This window comes from Strongylocentrotus purpuratus, unplaced genomic scaffold (genome assembly GCF_000002235.5).
Source record: "Strongylocentrotus purpuratus isolate Spur 01 unplaced genomic scaffold, Spur_5.0 spur5_contig_30, whole genome shotgun sequence".
Taxonomy (NCBI): Eukaryota; Metazoa; Echinodermata; class Echinoidea; order Camarodonta; family Strongylocentrotidae; genus Strongylocentrotus; species Strongylocentrotus purpuratus.
Window position 1 is genome coordinate 1 of NW_022144952.1, and position 22,988 is coordinate 22,988.

Sequence of the window (22,988 nt, forward strand, 5' to 3'; positions counted from 1 at the left end):
TTTTTGTTCGGCTGATCTTATATATTCCAATGATACTCAAGATTTGTTGTTCTTCAGGCGATTGGTACACTTGAACGCGTGTATGTATTGAGTTTTCTAAAACATCACATTTTTGCTTGTATCTTTACTCCCTTTCAACCACAATCTCTTTTAACACAAGTTTCCACCTACCTGTGACGGTGACAGAGAAAGAGCAGCCTTTGAAGTTGCCGCTTGGGTCTGTGGCGGTGTACACCATGTAAGTGTATTCCACGGCAAAGAAAAATCCAGAGCTCTGTGGGGCCGCAACGCTGGCTACACCAATGGGCTCGGTCCAGCTGACGGTAGTTGGGCTGCTACCGAAGGGGACGGTCTCGTCATGTTGCTTGGCCAGTTGAGGAAGGATGGTCGGGTGCCATCTGTTCCTGGATAAATCGTTCCTTGATGAATCATAATGAAGCAAGAATATCTCTTTAAATGACATATCACCTTATACACTTTTCTCCCGATCTGTACTGAGCATAGGTCTAAATCAGGACATTCAAAGAGAAGACTGATAACAAAAATTCCTATGGTACCCAAAAAAAAATAGTTCTAGTCAGTTACCCTCGTTATTTCTCCCTTGCAACTTCTACCAATAACACATGTTAGCTCTGTCTTTCTAACAATCCTACTAGCTGTGTAGGTGACCTCAGTAGATCCAACAGCAATGGAACTGCCTTGTAGTTGATTGACCGTCAGGAAACGGAGTTCTGAGTTGTCTGATGCCACAGGAGCCAGCATAAAACCAACGGGGTCGAGGTACCAGGGCTGGCAATTGTTTGCGACGATGTCGGTTAAACAGCTGGTCAGGACGGGGTTTCTCTCTGTCGATGACCACTGTGACAAAGAAATTGGATGAAAATGGATGTCAGAGATAGGGAATATGTACAGCAGCCTCCATTTTCAAAAAATAAAGTTGCTTCCTCTATCAGAGATACAGTGTACATTCATCTTCTCAGATTTGGTACAAATTGAATCATTTCACTACCACATTTTACAATTCTAATCTGCTCATGAAACACAGACAAATGGCCAAACATAGCAACATGTTTATATGCCAGAAAAAAATTTGAACCAAACAATTGCTGTAATAGAGTAAAGTGTTAACGTCATGTTCACTTGTCGTCCGGGTTACGGTTTTAAAAGAGCCGTCAATGAGGTTCAAGGCAAATCATTCACACAACAAGTAGAGCAGGGCAAAGTCAGTGTTTGGCACCGGTGTGATCACCACATCATGTTTTAGCACAAATTGTTGTAACCATCAACCTTGACAACTTGGCTAGTATGACGTCAAACCTTGGTACTCTATACATAAATGGGTCAGTTAAAGCAAGTATTTTTTGCAAAGCAAGATTTCCAATAATGTCTTACACTCCCAAAACAAATCAAAAACAAACAAAAACTAGACATATAATACTTGTTTGGAACAAGTATAGGTGGGCTGGCAACTAAAATTTGAGACAAAATAGAGCAAAAATAAGCGACATACTGCTTAGAAATTCTTTAAAAACAATATCATGTAGATTATAACGTGAATTAAAATCACCTTCTATAGGCATAACATGCAAATTATGTCACTTTTGACAAAGGCCTTTAATCGAAATTTTCACTCTAATGACGTCATCAAAATGAAAAATGGTTCATTATTAAACATGTAGAAAATTATCATAGCTACAACATATCGAAATTTGGAAGAAAATTGATCAATATACAGAGATACAATCAATTTTCCATAAATATGCTGACGTTCATAATAGCAAATGCCTAGTTTTAGTTCGAAGGTCATTATGATGATGTCACGATACACTTAATGGCCAAATGAGACATGGAATCATATCTCCGACTCATACTCTATCCAAATATGAAAAAAAATTGAAGGTCACGGTTCATTCCAAAGAGCTATAATGAATTTTGTATAGGCATGTTTTTTTCCCATATATGCTATGTATTAAAAGCGCTCGCGCGCAATTGTCATTATCTTGAATTGACGCTCATCTTGTTATTAATGGTCATAAAGAGATAAACATGGTATCAAATTCCTTGAAAAAAATATGAGAAATATCATGAAAGAAAAAAAAAATGGCGATTCTATGTTTTGTAATGGTGTTACGCGCGACAACGCGCGCGGCAATTTTTTATGAAATGCTTAAAATGACCTGAAACGTATGCAAAAATAATTTAAGACGATTTGAGCATTTAAAATTTTTTGCCGCGCGTATTGATGCGCGAGTACGACACACTACGCACACTCGCGCGTTTTTTGACTGAATTTGACCGGACTGATATTGACCTTAATCATGATAAATACAAATGAGAAAATTATATTTGGTTATGAAAAGATATGATCACGAGTTGATTTTCAAAAAAATTTCATAAAATAGCGCCTAGATGACGGTCATCATGTCAAAAATTTGCTGTGTTTGGGAATAGCCTATACATATGTGTGTTAAATTTTAAGATATTGATTGAGCAATTTTCAATCATCTTGCACACAAAAAAGTGGGTCGAAATAAGAAAATAAATAAATAAATAAATAATAAAGGCGATTTTAACAAAAAATATAAGGTGGTCTGTATTAGATACAGCCCACCTGATAATTAAAAGAAAATCACTGACCTCCACTTGAAGTGACAGTGACTTTAAAGCTGCATGTCGAGTAGAAACTAGCGTTATCGATAAGGTAATAGATGACCAGATAAGTGCTAACATCAAAGGAATCACCAGGCGAGAAGTTACTGACTGCTGTGATGGGTTCTGAGGCGTCCGTAGCTGTAGAGGCGTCCCAGGAGGCCGTGGCACTGCTGGCACAGGACGCAGCCTGGACGAAGACGTTACAGGGACAAAACGTGATCTCTGGGGCGGTAGTGTCGCTGCCTTTTGTGGTGGAGGTCGAATTCAGTTTAACTTTTATTTATTAATGTAATGAAGATTAGGTCTGAGAAAGCTTCAATCAGAGAAAGTGAAAATGCTCCAAAGATGATTACAGATAGTCCGTGGTCAAATTTTCTACATCAACCAAATCCCGAATTCAGCTCAGGACCAAACACTATATCTAATGCTCACTTAGTTAAAAAAACTAACCTTGAACTCAATACCAACCCTAATCTTAATCTTCAACAAAATAAAGTCTGGAGTAGTTTAGATTAACAGCTAAGGATCACCTTGTGATACGATTGAAATATCTAAAATGTCAAATGTGAAAGAGCTTTATTTTAATTGCTTCATGGTAACTATAATAAATAGGAATCACTTGTGTTTCAACCAACGGTAGACCTTTGCTGTATACATGGTCAATCAAAGTATCACCTTCAGTGGTTGATTGCTTTACATGTTGTGTATAGCCATGATTACACATCAAGTCTTGTATTCTAGATGACTGTTTTAATAAGTTATCATTGAAGTCGCCCATTACAATACATTTTGTACCACTTTATGTAGCTCTTCTAATAAGTTATTCAAACACTCACAGAAGTCTTTCATTCTGTATGTCGGAGGGCGATAAACAACTGCAATGACAACAGAAACAGGACAGGTTATAAGAAAAGCAATAAACTCTAGATTATCAATCTTTATATCAAGTCTGCTTGAAAATTCATTCTTGCTATAAACTGCAACACCTCCATGTGACTGGTCCTTGAACTGTTGCCTTGAGTCACTTGTGATAGAATAAGAGTTATATCTTGATTGATGATACAATTTGAAATGAGCTAAGCATATTTCAAAAGCATCATCCTTATCCGATAGCCATGTTTCAGTCAAACAAATAATATCAGAATTCAGGAATGTTGGATTGCATTGTAAGTCTACATAATGTTGTTTTAATCCTTGAATATTGTGCAACATTATGCATAAACCATCATCATATGTTTCCTCTGCTATAGAAGTTTCCAAGAAATTGGTCATATCATTAAGGTGTTTTTTAATCTTTGGATCACAGTATATAACTTTTGGATGAAAATCTTCAATGGTAAGTCCAGATAAAGAAGTTACACGACTCAGGCCTACATAGCTATGTCCAGATGCAAATATTTTTTTCAGTGATACTACTACTTTATTTAAAGTCATGCCTTGTACTTTGTGAACCGTGCAAGCATAAGCCAGTTTGAGGGGAAATTGCTTTCTTGTGTAATTTTTACCCATTGATTCTTCATACATTTTGATCGATTGAATGCCAATTTTCTGGCTATCAAATTTTACACTGATGCAGTATGGCTTGGATTCGTTGTTTCGTTTTACTATTTCTGCAACTGTACCTATACATCCATTTGTCAAACCTATATTGGTATCAATATTTTTTAAAAGCATCACCCTGGCATTCAAAGCAATTGACAGATTGCGAGGCAAAGAACTTTGACCAGATTTACATGGTTCGGTACATATTTCGTCATTATCCTTGCTGTTATTTCTGTCTTCAGCTTTAACACATATAATATCTTCACATTTGCTGTGCAACATTCTGCTATTCCATTCATTTACTTGTTTATTAGTTGAATAGATGTGCATATCTTCTTCACATTCTTCACCAGTTTCACGAGAGGTAAGGATGGATAAATCTGCATCTGATAAAGTGTCTTTCTTTTCCTTAACTCTCAATCTATTCAAGAGTAGAGCAAATGCCAAATCTTCCTTTTGTCTCATTATTTCAACCAGTTCTACCTTTTTGAAATTTTCAGACCACAGCGATTGTTCTACCGATTCCTTATACAAGGGTTTCCTTTCACAGGTGGTAATTGATAAAAATCTCCAACTGCCAATACCGAAACGTTACCGAATGGACAATCAGTGCGTGATTGCTTAATTTGTCTTAATCGACCGTGTATGTAGTACAACAATTGGAATCTACCATGGAAATTTCATCTATGATCAAAATTTGCAACTGTCCAAGCTTATTACGAAGGGTGTTAATTCTTTCTTCACCAAGTGGTCGATAAGGAAATTTGGCGTTGATTGGAACTGAGAGTGCACTGTGAATTGTAGATCCATCTATATTGAATGCAGCTATGCCAGTTGGTGCAACTTTCAAGATTGAAATGTCATCAGGATTAAATCATTTTACCAAGTATGCGTACAGCTTCGTGGTATATACATTTTATTAAATAAGATTTTCCTGTTCCTGCACCACCACTAATAAGTACATGAAAAGGTTGACTTTCTGTACCATTCACTTTCTCTAAGCACCATTGTCTAATTTTGTAAAAGATTTCTTTTTGCTCATTGTTTAAACATCGAATCAAACTATTTGATTCATGTTTTGAAATTCCATGGCTTCGAAATTCCACACTAGAAGTTTCATTCTTTTTTTCATGTTTGAAATCTGGAATGTCCAATTCACATTCTGGTTCATCCATTTCAACTTTGTTCTTAGGATTTTCTAGTCTTTCTTTTTCACTTTCAGGACATAAAAGAGCCCACGCATCTTCTGGAGAACCAAATTTGTCCATGAAAAGTTCAGCTTGTTCAATGGCTCTTGAATTTCTTTCGTACTCTTTACAATGTTTGTCTACTATTGATTTTACACTTTCCAAATTGCCTCCCTGTAGTTTGACATTACCTGTTTTATAAAATTCCTGATATGTCTCAAACTGTGGTGGTTTTAACTGCTCATCATTACTAAATGGCAGGAAAAGTTGCAATATACTGAGGTAATATTTTTCTGGAGAAAGTATTTTAGAAAATCGTGGATATCTTACGACAGCAACACTAGACCTTGTTCGTTTCTGAATGTATCCCGAATTATTTTTCAATTCAAATAAATATGGTGATGTTTTAGTGCCTTTCACTTGCGATGCAGTTAGTATTCTGTAGCATGCACAGAATTTTGCAAGACACATAGTGTCAAATTCACTTCCATTAGGTCTAGCTTTATATCGATCAAGTTTATTTGCCATCCATGGACTCCTATCATCATCATATCGTCAGGTCTACTTTGAATAACATGTAAAGGTAAACTCATTCTAACAGGATTTGGACCAACCGGAATAAATTCGACTTTTCGTGAACACTCTTTTAATCGAAGGGAACATACACGATACACACTCTCCTGTGCAGATACTTCTCGATTTTGCATGTAGACATTTCCGAGCTGTCTGATACTTTTTCTTGCATCATGATTTCCCTCATTTATTTCAGATTGAGCATGGCTTAAGAGCATTCCCATTTCTCTCTCTGATTTTGAAATGTATGATACAATATATCTAACACATGCATAAACATCCATAACAAATTGTAAGTCCATATTTGCATTCCATGCTCTCAGTAGAAAAGGATTGTACTGATTTATCCATACATCTTTGGGGTCTCTTTTCTTGATCAAAATTTCTTGTTTAGCTAATAACCTAGTTGCAGTTTCAAATTCAGTCTGTGTTGTGTTACAATCTTTAAAAAGGTCCGAGACATTAGTGTAATTATTTTCCTGATTTACAGCGTTTTTGATAGATTCTAATAATTGTTTTGCACTATCAATTTCATCGGGATTACCCTCTTTGGGATAAAGTACACATGTTCTATCAGATGGTGGTCTTGGAAAATTGAACCGACATGTTTTTTCCCTTCTTTTTACAAGATTTTGAATGCTTTTTGCTATGCTGCTGCACATGAGTGATTATTTCATGGAGTTCTGGATCTTCTTGTTCGGATGGTATCTTGCAAGAAATGTATTTATCAATGAAGGAAACTACTTCCTCATCTGAACTATATCCATGCTCTGGTGCATCCTTTACCCAGAATAAACAATGTGTGTGTGGAGATCCTCGCTGTTGGAATTCAACACGATAAAAATAATCTATTACATGACCAATGGGATGTGCTTCAGACAAAATAACATTTTTCAAAAAAGTGTGAAATCTTTTGTCAAACATCCTTGCAACAGTCACTGGATTCGACTTTAAAAGTTCACATTTATCTGTCCAATCTAGGTCATTGATTTTTCGTTTATCACCTCTTTCCATTAATAAAGTATTTAATACTTCAGGCCATCTCATGTCTGCTGCCGAGAAACTTGCAAACCATGTAGGTATACCAAGCTGTCTCACCATGGCTAATAAATCTTTTTGTGTGGCAGACCAATATGGAGGAGAACCTCTTATCTGTTTCAGAAAGCGAAACCCTCTATCTGATTTTAATATGTCCTGAACTTTGTCAATTTGTTTTAAATCTTTGATAGTGATTGGTGCATCAGTATCACTTTTACTTGATGTTTTTCTCAATGCAATTGAAACACGGACAAAACTTGTTGAATTTCATAAATGCACTGAGCATAAAAAATAAAATCTGTACTTTTAGCAAAGCGATTATCTACGTGCATTAGCCTATTTTGAAGATATCTTCCAAGGGTCACCCGTACACTTCTGAAATCATGATAAGTTGGTTGACCTTTTGGAAATAATACAGGAAAAGATTTAGGTTCATTGCTTTCATCTCTAAGAAGTGCTATGGGATTGTTGCCTTCACATGGAGCACAACAGAAAATATCATCAAAATGTTGATCCAGGATTTCTTGTCCAATATCAACTGGTTGCAAGCAGGTATCAAGTTGAATTCCATTTAACCTTGCTTCTTGGTCATCATTTTCCTGTTCTTCAAAGTTTTGAATTGAATCGTCATTGTCGTTTGTTTCTGCACTACACATTTCTCCTGACAACGAATTATTCCAGTTTTCATTGATACTTATATCAGAATACCACTTATTGTTTTTTTTCAAATAGTGCAACCCATTTAGCACCTTATTTTTATTAACAAATTTATACTCATGATGGCCCTTATAAGATATTTTCCTTTTCAATTTCACACGGATCAATTGATCTTCTCTTTCTGGTGGAGGTAGCATATTTACAGTTTTCATTGTATTCGAAGGCACACAAACAACTGGTCCATGAACTGCATTTTGACCTCCCTTAGGTAAACGAATTAATTTGAAAAAACTGATGTTACGTGCAATTAAATGTTGCTCTAAATTATTCAAGTCCTTCAATTCTTCTGGAATCTCATGCAATTGCAAACTGTTAACACTAGCCTCAGCCTGGTAATTTATTCGTCAACAATTTTCTGTGGCATGTAAAGCATATCCATAAATGTCCACGAGATGAGTGCGCCAATTGACAGTTTTCATTACAGTGTGAATTGCAAATGTGTAAATAGGACTCATTCATACACGTTTTGTTTTGGTAATTTTGCTTAATGCATTTTAAGACTTGACTTTGAAAAAGCAATTTTAGGCATACACAACAGACATATTCTGGTCCATGAGAAATAACATTTCTGAAATTTCGTAGTACATTTTCTAATTTTTTGAAACTATTTTCTTAAGTCCAGCACGTTCTTTATTTTTTTCTGCGAGTCTCTGCCTATAATGCTGGTTAGAGTGATACTTATGTTTTATTTTTTGTTTGTGTTCATCTCTAAATAATGTATTAGACTCATATTTTAATTTTATTTTCTTCTTGTGCTCATCTCTAAACAACATATTAGACTGATAGTTATGTTTTATTTTTTGTTTCATTTTTTTCTTGTGTTCATCTCTAAAGGATTTATTAGACTGATAGTCATGTTTTATTTTTTGTTTCATTTTTTTCTTATGTTCATCTCTAAAGGATTCATTAGACTCATATTTCAATTTTATTTTCTTCTTGTGTTCATCTCTAAACAATATATTAGACTCATACTTATGCTTTATTTTTTGCTTGTGTTCATCTCTGAAAGATTCTTCAGACAGATACTTCTGTTTAATCTTTTTCTTCTTTTCATCTCTGAAAGTTTTGTTACAGTGATACTTATGTTTCATTTTTGTCTTTTTACATCACTGAAATCTCTTTGAATTTGCAACCATCCATGTCATTTACATAATTCTCATTGTTTTGTACATCTTCGTATGCATCATGATCATTAATTTGTTTTCGTTTTGCTTTCATCCTTTCTTTAGCTAATTGTTGTCGTTTTTTTAAGGACTGCTTATATTTGCTTTTCTTGTTTTCTTTTTTAATTTGTTTTTGAGGAAATTCAATTGTAGACCCTTTTACTGGAATATTTGTACCTTGAAAGTTAGCACTAGATTGTGTTTTCTTTATACCTTTCAATAAATCAAATGAAAGATTCTTTATTTCAGATTCAGATAAACGTACAAGTCTAATTGACACTTTTTTCAATACAATTTTTTCATTCCGTATCTTTAAAGGGTCATTTCCAATGAACACGTTTCCTTTATTTAAAACATCAGCAACACCTCTATTCATAGTATTACAATTGTCTGATGGATAACTTGTAATTTTAGAAGCTGATTTTTTATCCCTCTCATCGTTTTCCAGTTTTGGTTCTTTTGTTTTGCAATATCTATGCATTTTTGGAAAAGACATCTTTTTCGACTTAGCACACTTTACACTTTCATGAATTGTGTCACCTTTTCTCTTTCTTTTGGACATAAACATGTCTTCACTTTTTCCGCTTAGACTTGGCATAAACGTTTCTTCAATTTCATCTTTTGTTGCACAAGATGCATATTGTTTGGATAGTTTACTTTTGTCTTTAAGCATTTCACTATTAATAGATCTCTTTTTATTACATGTAACTTCCTTTGTTTTTTTCCTTCGTCTGTAACCAAATCAATACAATTAACAGATTCAACATAATCAAAATGTACCCCTTTAACATGTAATAGATAAATGCCCATATTTGAATCATGTACAATGCGTCCAGGGTTATTCCATGAATATAGTCTCCACTTTAAATAAATATCACTAAATATTAATATGTCTGTTTCAAGCAGATGGGCCATGACAGCAATTTCTACCTCTGTGGCCCATTCACCATTGATGTCTGGCTTATTTTTACTAACATAGTCTTTAACTGATACAAATTCATATCTTAAACAACCAGCAAATAAGTGCGAGTTTTCCAGCAAATGTTGGATACACTTTTGCCTCAGAAATTTGTGATTGCCTTCCTTCCCTGTCAGAAAAAGAGAGATTGCCCGGTAAAAACAATTTCCATCGCCGGTAATATTTGAAATAATAGCAGGAGTACCAATATTAATGCACGTGTCGATATCTGATTTCGAACTGATACATGTATCTGTAATATTAAATCTAGCACACATTTTTTTCTTTTCACTTGAATGGACTGGAAAATATTTGTAGTTATTTGTAATGTATTCTGTATCAATTACCATGCAGTCATCATCATCAACATCATCTATATTGATAGAATCAGGCCTATCTGAGGGAGCACCACTAAACAAATCTTTGCAATAATTTGTATCATGCTCTGCATCAATTATTATGCAGTCATCCTCATCATCATCTATTTCAATACAATCAGACATATCTGTCGAAAAACTGCTTGCGAAATATCTGCAATCATTCCGATCATTTTCAGTATCAATAATATTGCAGTCATCTTCATTGATTTCAATAGAATCAGGCACATTTGTGGGAACACATCTATTACTTTTGTCAGTTCTATCTGTTGGCAAGAAAAATCCATCATTACCTTCAACTACATTTATACAGTCCTGTTCATCTTTTGCAACATGACCATTATCACCATGTTCTGTCACAGTAATCTCGCTTGAATTGATAAGATTCACAATTATACCTGTAAGTTCAAATTCAGTCTGGTTTCTATTGATACCCATAGATTCAGCTAATTTCAAAATATGATCGTACACACCTTCCCAGTTTGATGAACATAGAATGACACTGGTCCCACCATCTGTCATAAGTCCATGCCTATCTCTTGAATGTGAATCAAAAATAAAATATTGTTCTTGTGTGGATATGATTGCAAATGTTTGGCCACCAAATGTACAAAAGCATGCATCATGTCTATCTAATTCCTGATGGAGAGCATCTTTTAATGTTACTGCATTAAAATGACTTAAAAAAGATTCATCTCCACAAATTATACCCACAACACTCTGAGAACATTGCATCTTAAAATGGACATCAAAAGCTTCTAATTGATCAGGTAACTCAGATATCAATAAGAAATCTTCATTTATTGCAGAACTAAGCTGAATAAATCTATACAACTCATTACCATAATTCAATACCTTGTCAAGATCTTGTTTTTGCCATTGGGAAACATCTGTAATTTTACTGTATAAAATAGCAGCAAAACTGTTAGAAACACATTGCTTTCCAGAATAAAATCCAAATCTAGCATTTCCTTGATGAAAATTGCCCAGGGCAACACATTGCACAAGTGTATTTTGTTCCATATTTGACATGTTCTCATTTGGTATTTGCTTCTCTTCTAAATTTACATTAGAGGTGTTGACTGACTGTTTATGAAATGTACTATCATGTTTCATTTCAAACATTTTCATAGGAATAGACTTGTCCACATGTTGCTTACAATCTTTATCCACCTTTACTTCACCCGCGTTTTCAGTCTTTCCGTCACATACTTTTCCTTTATCATTTGGTTTTGCACCACCACATACTCGAAATGTGCTCTGTTCTTTGCCCTTATATTGTTTTAAAAAAACATGACTGCATGTCGCACTGCCAACAATAGAATGTTCCTGTATTATTTCATTTTGTACATGGCCTACTACATCAGCCCAAGATTGTTTTTGCTTCATGTTATTTTCTTTGTAGAGTTTCGTTTCATGGGACATCATAGATTTTGGTGATTGCACACACTTTGAGTATTCATTTAGCAATTTTTCTGCGTACATTTGAACATTATTTTCCAATACATTCTGACATTCTACATCTCTGTTTAGTTTGATGTCTACTTTGCGTTTTGATTTTTTACTTTTTCGTCTTTCGTAGAAAGATTTCATTGCTTTGCCAATGTACGTTACTCCAGGTTCTAAAACAACACCATTTATGATTCTCTTTTTCTGACCTGTTCCACTGTCACTTTTTGCTGTTGAATGTGATATTCTGTCTTGGATCTTTTCCAACATCTTTGCCTTTTTTGATTTCACTTTCATCCATTCATTACTGCCTACTTCTTCGCTATGCACTTGATCACGTTGTTTGGGGGAATCTCTTTGAGTGACTAGATGATCATGTTCATGCGTGTCAAACTCACTTGATTTCATTACTTTTACACTTTGATTTCCTGGCTCTATAATGATTTTCTTGCATTTCTTAAAATACCTTTTCTTTGATCTGCATTTCTTGTGTTTGTCATTTTGCTTGGTTAAGAGGAGCACATCATCATTGAATACTTCATCCACTGTCTCGAGAGGCTGGTATCTATTGATATGAGAGGGGATACATACTTTATCAAATAGTCGATGTGCAATGTTGTTATTTCCACAATATGAACATATCCAGATTAATCTTTGCTCATTTACTAGATCTTGACACAAAAAGCCCATACATGTTACATGATAATGTTCATTGCAGCTCTCACAAGTAGCTTTGTTTTCACTTTCTTCAATTGTATTTTTACAGACACAACATTCTTCATTATGCGGATCGCATGTATATAGCATATCTACAATCTCTTTCATCACTTCCTTGAATTGATCAATTTCAAGTTCCATAATTAAGAAATATAAAATTCAGTAATATGAAATAGGTTAGAAAAGTTCAGACAGCTTAGTATAAAATAGATTTAGAGATCTTGTAGGAATAACTTTTGTGATTAAGAATAGATTTAGAAAGTTTGTAGAATAAGAGAAGATTTGTGAAATTTAGAAAATTCAGTAATATAAAGTATCACAAGTAAAAAGTAGGACTTCTTCTGTAGCAAACATTTAAGACTTCTGTGATTAGGTATAGAATGCTTCTGCATGAATATATAATAATGTTCTCATAATTGCTTTTGTAAATTTTTCATTTGTTTTTTGCAAGTGTGAAGATGAAATGGGATGAAATGGATAAAAGACACAGCCAATACGGTCTACAAGAGACAGCTGTGGTACACTCTCTTCGGAGAGCAGGATCTTTCTGAGATAAAGAAAAGTGAATGATGAATATACGTCTGAAGACAGTTGGGAAGGGAATATGGGTGAAGATGAAATGGAATTGTTCAGTCCGCCAACAAGCTCAATGAGAATGAAAGGAATGTAAAAGTCTCCGCCTAGGAAAAGAAAAGAACCATAAAATTAGAATATGACATGTAAATCTTGCAATGATCAGTTGTACAAAGTTTCATTTGAATTACAGACAAAATGTACATAATTTTAAATACTGTATCATACATTCCCATCTACAATCATGTCACATAAACATTTCATAATTTTCTAAGTCATTCTAATCAATTATCACTTTTTTAATCTCTTGAATGTTAGTTATCTTACATTTTTTCCCATTGCTTTATTAATAATATTCCATGTTTTCTTCGAGACTTTTCTTTAAATATTTCTTTATCTCAATCTTAATCTTATTATTTGATTTATTACAAATTTTCCTATATATTTCTTTTCTATAATCATTAGGATTTTTAATATACAACTTATATAGTCACATATTTTCTTACTCAACTTTATAATTTTATTTGTAATCCAAGGTTTATTTTTACGCTTATATTTCATACACATTAATTTCACAGGGAAACACGAGTTATAGTTTTGTGAATTTAAAAACAAAGCTATCATAAATATTATTTACATCACTAGATAGATACCATTTACCTTGAATACAGCAAATGCAAACAAATTCTAATATTATTTTTCTTTAAATCATGTTTAAAAAAGTCAGTTTCACAGGTACATTTGTGAATAGCCATATCACAAATACAATATACTGGGAAGTGGTCAGAAATGTCAGTTAATAATATTCAAAAATAAATATGGCAAAAATCATATAAATATATCATCTAATAGCGATGAAAATCTGTCAGTAAAACAGGTTGGGTAATTTATAAAAGAATCATGGAATGTAGCATTAAAATAAACCTACTCTCCAGAAACTTTGCTTCTCCTAAAGTCCAAATCACTCAATTGATGCCATCAGTCTTCAAAAGAAAAATAACAAAGTAAAAAGTAAAACATGACCAAAATATTTATTTAAACAAGTCAACGCAAAGCGTAGCATCCCCTCGCAGGGTACAAATGGCCTACATATACATCAAAACAAGTTACCTCCATTGGGGCTATACTATTATATTAGTAGGCAAGGAAGTTGACCACATTTTTACAGATATAATTAGGTGTTTTTGCTTATTTAATGAGCTACATGTATGACTTTTCTCCTTTGACCTACATACTCCGAGATCAAACTTAGGCTGTATTTTGATACCATGACCTTCATATCAAATTTTATTAAAATCCGCTAAACGTTACTAAAGTTATCAAACAAAAACCAGATTCGTATATTTAATGAGCTATGACACTTGACCTACATACTCAAAAATTGAACTTAGGCTGTGTTTTGATATTATGTACCTTTATTTCGAATTTGATTAAAATCTGTCAAACATTAAAGTTATCAACAAAAACAAAAAAATCGCATATTTAACACTTTGGAGACGACGGGATTCTACAGAAGACGAGCAACTTTTTAAGTCTGTGACGACGGGTTTCTACAGAAGCCGAAATGTATCCCCAATATTTTTCCAGCTTATCATAAGCTATTATGTGCTAAAGTTGTTTAAAGTATTATTTAGATATATTCATTCATTTCATCTATTAAAAAAAAATTACGTTACGTGGAAAAAAAGTGATATCATTTCAACTTTACCCTAAGTTAGTGTTCGGATCGAAAAAAAAGCCCTTGAAATACCGGTACAGCTGGAGACGGATCAGTGATTGGATTATTTTCGCTGAGCAATATGAGAGGGCGTTGTTTTCCTTACATTTTCATAGATGTATTGTAGTTATTCATATAATAATATTATTAGGCCTATAGTAGGCCTATTCATAAAGACCTAGGACTATTCCTTTTAAATAAAATTTGCTATATGCCGCGTTTCACTTGCCCACAAATTACCAAGCTTACCCTCAACTGTGTAGTATATAAGTACGCATTTATAAAAGGACTTGGTAATTCTTCTCCCCTGTAATTACCAGTGCCGGAACTCTGACTATACCCTTTTCATTTTATCAACTTGACCAATTTAGCGAATCATTCATGTATGGATCTCCTCTTTTATAAAACGCCTATCTCAGCTGCCTGGATCGGACCCCACCCTAAGAGGAACAAATAAATGTAAAGAAGTAACTACCATTGTTCAGTAGCTACCATTGTTGAAAAAAAAAATGCAAGTTTTCTGGCAATAAAAAAAAGCGAGTGCAAGATGAAGAAAATAATTTGTATTACCATTACTACTTTATTACAATATTGTAAGCATCATCAATTCATCATCATCATCATCATCATCTTCATTTCATATATACATTGTACATGTACATACCATTTACAAAACTGATCATGAAACAAGGATTAACAAAGTTTTATTGACACGATAGGTTGAGCGAAAACACAAATGGAGACGAAAACAAATAAATTGAATTCTCACAAGGGATTTGACCAAAACCAGTCTAGATGTTCAATGGTTATCCTGATAAATGGGATTTGTGTGTCATTTTATTTTATAAAATATATTTAGGTAATAGTGGTAAGATGATAATATGATAAGGCACACAACGGCTTTTTTTTTCTTCAGATGGCAGTTCTATTTGAATAATCATGATCCCCTCCCACATTGAAAAAAGTAAAAGGCAGATATAGATTTACAAATGTTTTGCCTTATTTGTTTTTATATGTGTTCTATTAACATGATATATTACCATTATCGATTTCCTGTCACAGCCAAAAAGGGGGGGTGGTGGCATGACTAGCTTTTTATTGTTGATTGCTATCATTTGTGTATTGCCCCCGAATCACAGTCATTTGTTTTATACATATTGGTATTGTTTTAGTGTGCCTATGTTTCTCATCATTGTCCACCTCAACTGTTGTGTTTTTGTTTGCACTTTTTTCCTTATTGTTTCGTAACATGTATTGAATTACTATATTTTAAATATCATTTATTTTTTTTAATAAATAAAGGACTACCAAGACTACGGTGATTAACTCCTTTTTAGCCACACCCTTTTAACAAAAACAACAAAACAAAAGAACAGCGCGATGCGGAAATAAATTACACTGAAGCACAATTCCAATTTTACGAAATTGCTGACATATTCAGAGAGGGAGGGGAACGAGGGAGAAAGAGAGAGAGAAAGAGAGAGACAGAGAGACAGAGACAGAGATAGATAGATAAATAGATAAAAAGAGAGAGAGAGTTGATTGTGATAAATTACGATTTTGTTTTAATCTCTGTCATTCATTTAGCTCTTTTCATTACAAACAAAAAAATCAAATATGCGTACAAAAATTCAATAAATCAGCAACCTCATATCAAAATAGGGTTTTAAGAGATGTATAGATAAAGAAAAAAATAAACAAAATTAAGCGGGAGCCAAACTAAAACAAAATAAATATTTCAAATTATGAAAAACTATTAAGTCGAAAGCATTCAAAGTAAATATTATTTTTGTTTTCGAGAATAAAACAATGTTCATCTCAAAATTCATTTCCCAAATAGTCCTATATTTGATTTGTGTTGTATCTCTGATACACTATAACATATGTGCTTTACCTGAGAGTTATTGTCTTATTGTCACTGGCTGGTATGTATATTACATTGGCATGTACATTACATTAGCATGTGCATTACATTGGTATGCATTGCAGCTGGCATGTCCATTATGCTGTTCTTTATACATAACAATTTGCACATTTTAAAAAAAGGGCATTTACTGTAGATCATGGCATAATGTTGGTCAGAATATAGTTACAAAATGTGTCGAAAACCCATGTAAAGCGAAGGCTTAGACCTATTTTTAACATACAACTTATATAGTCACATATTTTCTTACTCAACTTTATAATTTTATTTGTAATCCAAGGTTTATTTTTACGCTTATATTTCATACACATTAATTTCACAGGGAAACACGAGTTATAGTTTTGTGAATTTAAAAACAAAGCTATCATAAATATTATTTACATCACTGGATAGATACCATTTACCTTGAATACAGCAAATGCAAACAAATTCTAATATTATTTTTCTTTAAATCATGTGTAAAAAAGTCAGTTTCACAGGTACATTTGTGATTAGCCATATCACAAATACAATATACTGGGAAGTGGTCAGAAATGTCAGTTAATAATATTCAAAAATAAATATGTTCTTATTCCAAATATGTTGTAAAAAAAAACTCTCCCACACCACATCTGTTCAGAGCCAGAAGGGCATTAATTCTGAGTTACATCCTTCTCGTTGCACACATACAATATTATTAAATAAACCAATTTTACCGTACCTGTTCCACAATATTAAAATAAAAAAATAAAACAGCAGTCTCTTACCTGTATAATAGCAGCATTCAACACGATAAGGTTAACGCCACACACGTTGTATTCATTGATGCAAAAGGAGAAAAAGAAAAAAAACAAAAAAACATTTAGCAAAATGTAATGATATACATGTAGGTCTATTACAGTACATTAATGACAAAAATCATAGAGATCATTTGATGAGATTGATAAAAATAAACACAACATTGTAAATTATATTGATTAATGTCAGACTACTCAAGTTTTATTTAGCTGGTAGCTTAGCACAAATTTAGTGGCATGAAAGAATGCGTCCAGTAAGCAAAGTACATAATAGTTCATGAGAACTAGAGATGAAAACTTGTAATTTGACATGCCCTGATGACATTTATTTTGTAATATTAATAGCAATCAAGGTACAGTAGTACAGCTGTAGAAAAAATTAGTAAATCTGTGTCCTGACTCCTAATCATATATGGTTTTACCTCAATGGAACAATTAAAATTAAAAAAACAATTGTACAATTTGCGTTACAACGTGTCCATTAAAGATAAAGACCATTTATGGTCATGCGATTGCATTGTAAAAAAAACGTTGTGGAATCGATCAGTAAAGGTTGATCATCTAGCATATAAGTATTGGTATGTACTGCAACTTGCAAGGTTCTAGAATCATCAAAATGATAAGAAATTTAGCCCAGTTTTGATAAAGTTACAAGCACTGTACACAGAAAGATGTATATGGGACTACCTTCCTACACACGTGTGTGACACGTGCGTTATATCTATCAGGTCCAAACAGATATAATACTTTATCAAATATATCAAATAGTAGACAGTTTCTCAGCAACAGGGAAAAAATTAATATTTATTTTTCGGGGGCTACTTTTCAACCTTGCCTGCATTTCAACCTTGCCTGCATGAAAATAACGTTCTAAAATTTGTTTTGCATTGAACTCTATGCAAATTTAAGGGGGTTCTTTTCTGATTTTTGGGGGCTCTTTTGGGCATTTCGGGGGCTATTTCACCCTGAGCCCCCGTGTTTTTTTTCCACGCATTAGTCAAAACATATTCTTTTACATGATTGGTAATAAGAGCTTTCATTTTATTTTATGAGGATGGCATTTCCCAAACTGGTCTTTATGTTTAATGCCACTGCTTTGTACCAAGCTACCTTTGTAGAAAATTCATAACTTTCTTATTAGTTGTCTGATTTTGCTCTAATTTTTTTTGATTGGTTTGTCTGATTTTTCTGCTTCTATGGAAAGTAATTAATTTTTTTAGAGTGGATTTGTCCTTTAAAGCCTCACTGCACTACTTATAGCTACATGGGCCCTCTATACAGCAAACAATGCCTAATTGGTGCCTGTTGGTCCCCCATGATCCCCTTTTTCCTATGGTAATTAAGAGCTGATATGCTGAGATAACCACCTGTCAGTGACCTTGCAGGAAACTCTAATCCCCCTGGCCAAACTAGTACAGACAGGCTTTAAAGGGCAAGTCCACTCCAAAATAACTTGCTTTCAATAAAAGCAATCAAAAACAGTTTGAGCAAAATCGGATAACTAATTTATTATGAATTCTTAATAACATAAAAAACTCTGAAAATCACAAGACAAATTGGCAACTACTGTACATGTAACTCATGAGTCTGTGACATCATTGCCTCACTATCCAATAATTGTTTTTTTATATTCAGCATGTTTCCACAGGAAAAAAGTGAAATACGGATTATCTTTTCTGGAATTGAAATACCGTGTCGCGATGACACGGTATTAAACCAATCTGTTTCCACAGAGCGCAGCATTCCGATTCGCCCAGATTCCGTGTTCCAAGTCAGGCAAATACCGTGTTAATCGGAAGTCAAGATTCAACCTTTGACCTCGATCATGGATTCAGATCTACACAGGATTCCACGCTATTCTATTGTGACGTACATTTGTCATTGTTATGTACAGCGCGGAATAAACATATTATTGTATATGCGTATCTCAAAGTATTTTTCAACCAATCACGCTGCAGTGGTGATTGAGGCTTCACGCGCTCTGATGATCCGCCAGACACGGTTTGTCACTGTGTGTTTCCACAGCGATTTCACGCAAAATCGCAAAATCTCACAAATCATGTATGTAACGTGGGTAAAGGCATGGGTAAGTCAAGTTTTGGGGGATAAAAAGTTTGCATAATTTTGGACTGATAGCTTCAGTTTGAGTTGCAAAGCTATAGCGTAGAGACGGTACTGAGCGACAACATTGACACCTTAAACGGAGGTTTCCCGATGTCGGATGTGATCCAAATTCAGGTGGAAAATGTGATATACTAGATCTATGTCTCAGTTAGACCTAGACCCTATTAGGCCTAATTAAAATTAGTAAAAAATTGGGCTAAATTTCCTTTGCTAAGAATGGATATGAAACTGCTAAAAAAATGGATACAGAACTTTCTACACTAGCACCCAACTCGGCCCGCGCCCAGCTGCAAAAACTGTCATTTTTTGTCATTTTACCCTAACCCTAACCCTAACCCTAAACCTAAACGTCCAAAAACTGACCGTTTTTGTACCTGGGCCGAGTTTTCCCCAACTCCCGCCAGAGTTACATTGATTTACAGGTCAAATTTTGGCTAGTTTTAAACTTCTAAACTAGCACCCAATCTGCAATACCTGCATCAACATTATCGCAAACATTAAAATCACAATCTGTATAGACTAGGCCTAGATCTATATGACTAATCTATAAAGACTAACACTGTGGTAGCCTTGGTAGGGTATTCTGCACATGATACGCATTTTGTGGGTCGGTGGAATTGTGTTGCACACGGTAACTTTGGCCTGGTCTGAAACCGTCTGAAACACCCTCAGCTCAACTACGGCACGCCACACAATTCTTACCGACCCACTCATACTCGCTACCCTCATACTCAGCATCTAGGCGCTAGGCCTACAGTACCTGCGCATCATTTGCACTAATTTATTGGGGTGCAACATGTGGAAAAAAAGTCAAAAGTCATAATGACACAATAAACCGCTATGCATAGTGAATGAGTGGTGACCGAATTTTCTACGTACAAATATGAATTGATTCACGATCATTTAATAATACATAGACTATAAAAACAGAGATTTTATACAATTACAAGAGCAACCAAATGCTTAGACCGAAAGCTTCAGTCTCTATAATCGTCGGTTGTTCCACTGAGACTACGTCTGGCTCCACTAGACCTCCGGTTATAGAGACTGAACGACTGCCTATGCCAGCCTGTGTTGAACTTATTCCGCTAGATTTTAGCCGCTAGGCCCCTCCCACAAACTTGCCACGGCCGTATTGTTATGCCCCCAAAATCCCCAAAATGTCATTTTACCTCGTTCATTTCCAATTTTAAATTAGGCCTAGGCTATAATACATCGGTTCCACTTACTAACTTGATTGATATAATCCGTTTAATGGTCCCTTTTAAGGAAATTATCGGTCAAAATCGACATCCATGTTGAAAATCTTGCAAGCCGTGTTAAACTCTCGCTGCCGTCAATCTCATCCCTTCTAGTCTACGCCGAAGGCAAAATGATTATGAAGGAAAAACTGTGATAACGCCATTACGAACGTGTAGATGGCGCACAGTTTTTCCTTCATAATCATTTTGCCTTCGGCGTAGACTAGAAGGGATGAGATTGACGGCAGCGAACACGGCTTGCAAGATTTTCAACATGGATGTCGATTTTGACCGATAATTTCCTTAAAAGGGACCATTAAACGGATTATATCAATCAAGTTAGTAAGTGGAACCGATGTATTATAGCCTAGGCCTAATTTAAAATTGGAAATGAACGAGGTAAAATGACATTTATTTTGGGGGCATAACGGCCGTGGCAAGTTTGTGGGAGGGGCCTAGCGGCTAAAATCTAGCGGAATAAGTTCAACACAGGCTGGCATAGGCAGTCGTTCAGTCTCTATAACCGGAGGTCTAGTGGAGCCAGACGTAGTCTCAGTGGAACAACCGACGATTATAGAGACTGAAGCTTTCGGTCTACCAAATGCTTACCTTTGCAAGCTCGATTTACAGCACATGGAAAAACACAATTTTTCTATACGGTGTATTTAAAGGACAAATCAATATTTAAAAATATTTGTTTTAATCTACAATTTTAACTCTGTCTCTGCTTCTCTTTTTGTATATAGTCTCTCGATCCCCTTTGTCTCTGTATCATGTCAGTGTCTCATTTAATAGTTTATTACATGTATACAAATAAATCAAGAAAAATTTGAGAATTTTTTTATCGTTTGGCTTTTTACTGCCATGCATACTAACAACCATTTCTATTTCTATAACATCTTATAGATGTTGGATTATTGCTATGGATGGGTAAAAATTTAATATCTAACTCATGTTTTATATTAAATCAGGACTAAATAAATCACTGTGTACATGACTTAATATAAAACAATATTTAAATAATTTATTTGCATATTTAATTGCTCAAGACTTGACAGATGATCGACACATGCATGAAAGCATCCACATCCATAGTGCGTCAAAACGTTATTCAAACGGCAGTAGATCTATCAATACGGCACGGTCAGAGGCGGCCCTCCCGGGGGGCAGGGGGGGGGGGGCACAGCGCCCCCCCCCCACTTTTTCAGATACCCCAAAAGTGCCCCTTTTATTTTGTAACGAGTGCCCCTTTTACATAGGAAAAATGCCCCTTTTACTTTGACAAGTGCCCCTATTACTTAGTAAACGTGCCCCTTCCCCCCTTTTCACCTCTGACGAGTGCCCTTTTTATTTTTGACACGTGCCTCTTTTCCTTTGACATGTTCCCATTTTCCTTTGCAATAAGTGTCCTTTTTCAATTCTCATAAATCTTGAAATTATCTTCAATAATTAGTGCCATTTTTAATCTCTAGTAAGTGCCTCTTTTCAGGTACGAAAAGTGCCCCTTTTCAGTTTTGATAAGTGCCCCCTTCACCTCTGATAATTGCCCTATTCAAAACTGAGAGGTGCTCCTTTTACTCTGACAACTGCCCCTTTTTTCCTTTGTAAAAAGTGCCCCTTCTCCTTTTAATAACTACCCCTTTTTTAAACTCGGATGAGCACACCTTTCATTTTAATATGTGCCCCTTTTATTTTTTAATAAGTGCCCCTTTTCCTTATGATAAGTGCCCCCATTAAAAAGAGAGAGCTCCTTCCCCTTAACTACCCCTTCTCCTTTTTAATAAGTGCCCCCTTCTCATTCAACAAATGCACATTTTCCTTTATTATAAGTGCCCCTTTTACATTTTCATAAGTGCCCCTTTTCACCTCTGATAATTCCCCTTTTAATAATGACACGTGCCCCTTTTACTTATAAATGCCCCTATCAAAATCTGATGGGTGCCCCTTTTCCATCAACAAATGCCTATTTCCCATTTTCGTAAACGCCTCTTTTTCATCACTGGTGAGTGCCTCTTTTCAGGTGAAAAAATGCCTCATTTTCACCTCTTATAATTATCCTTTGTACTTTGACACGTGCTCCTTTTCTTTTTTAATAAGTGTCTTATCCCTTTCGATAATTGCCCCCTTTTCATGTAATCATTAAACGTGCCCCTTATTTAAAGCGACTAAGAACAATTTCCCCCAAAGTTCGCTCGCTGCGCTCGCTCGCATTTAAAGATGATATAATTATGTTACTTATCAAAGGTCTTTTCAGTCTTCC

The 22,988-nt window shown here is 34.7% G+C and overlaps 1 protein-coding gene across 1 annotated transcript; it reads right to left on the minus strand.

The window, feature by feature from the left end:
• Positions 1-670: 670 nt before the first annotated feature.
• On the minus strand, positions 671-21,383 carry LOC105438450. The gene is made up of 6 exons (XM_030984190.1): positions 21,338-21,383; positions 13,875-13,929; positions 12,123-12,221; positions 3,489-3,527; positions 2,638-2,895; positions 671-858 (listed from the first exon to the last, which is right to left on the minus strand). The coding sequence occupies exons 3-6, from the start codon at positions 12,154-12,156 to the stop codon at positions 671-673; spliced, it is 519 nt and encodes a 172-aa protein (XP_030840050.1). The 5' UTR covers positions 12,157-12,221; positions 13,875-13,929; positions 21,338-21,383.
• Positions 21,384-22,988: the final 1,605 nt, after the last annotated feature.

What these genes read in the sequence shown, in the direction of transcription:
- LOC105438450 (XM_030984190.1), bottom strand. Translation starts at nt 12,156, where the DNA reads ATGACAAACACAAGAAATGCAGATCAAAGAAAAG. An exon ending in AAATGCAGATCAAAGAAAAG is followed by an intron (nt 3,528 to 12,122) that starts GTATTTTAAGAA and finishes TTGTCATTGCAG; the next exon opens with TTGTTTATCGCCCTCCGACA. An exon ending in CACTGTCACTTCAAGTGGAG is followed by an intron (nt 859 to 2,637) that starts GTCAGTGATTTT and finishes TCTTTGTCACAG; the next exon opens with TGGTCATCGACAGAGAGAAA.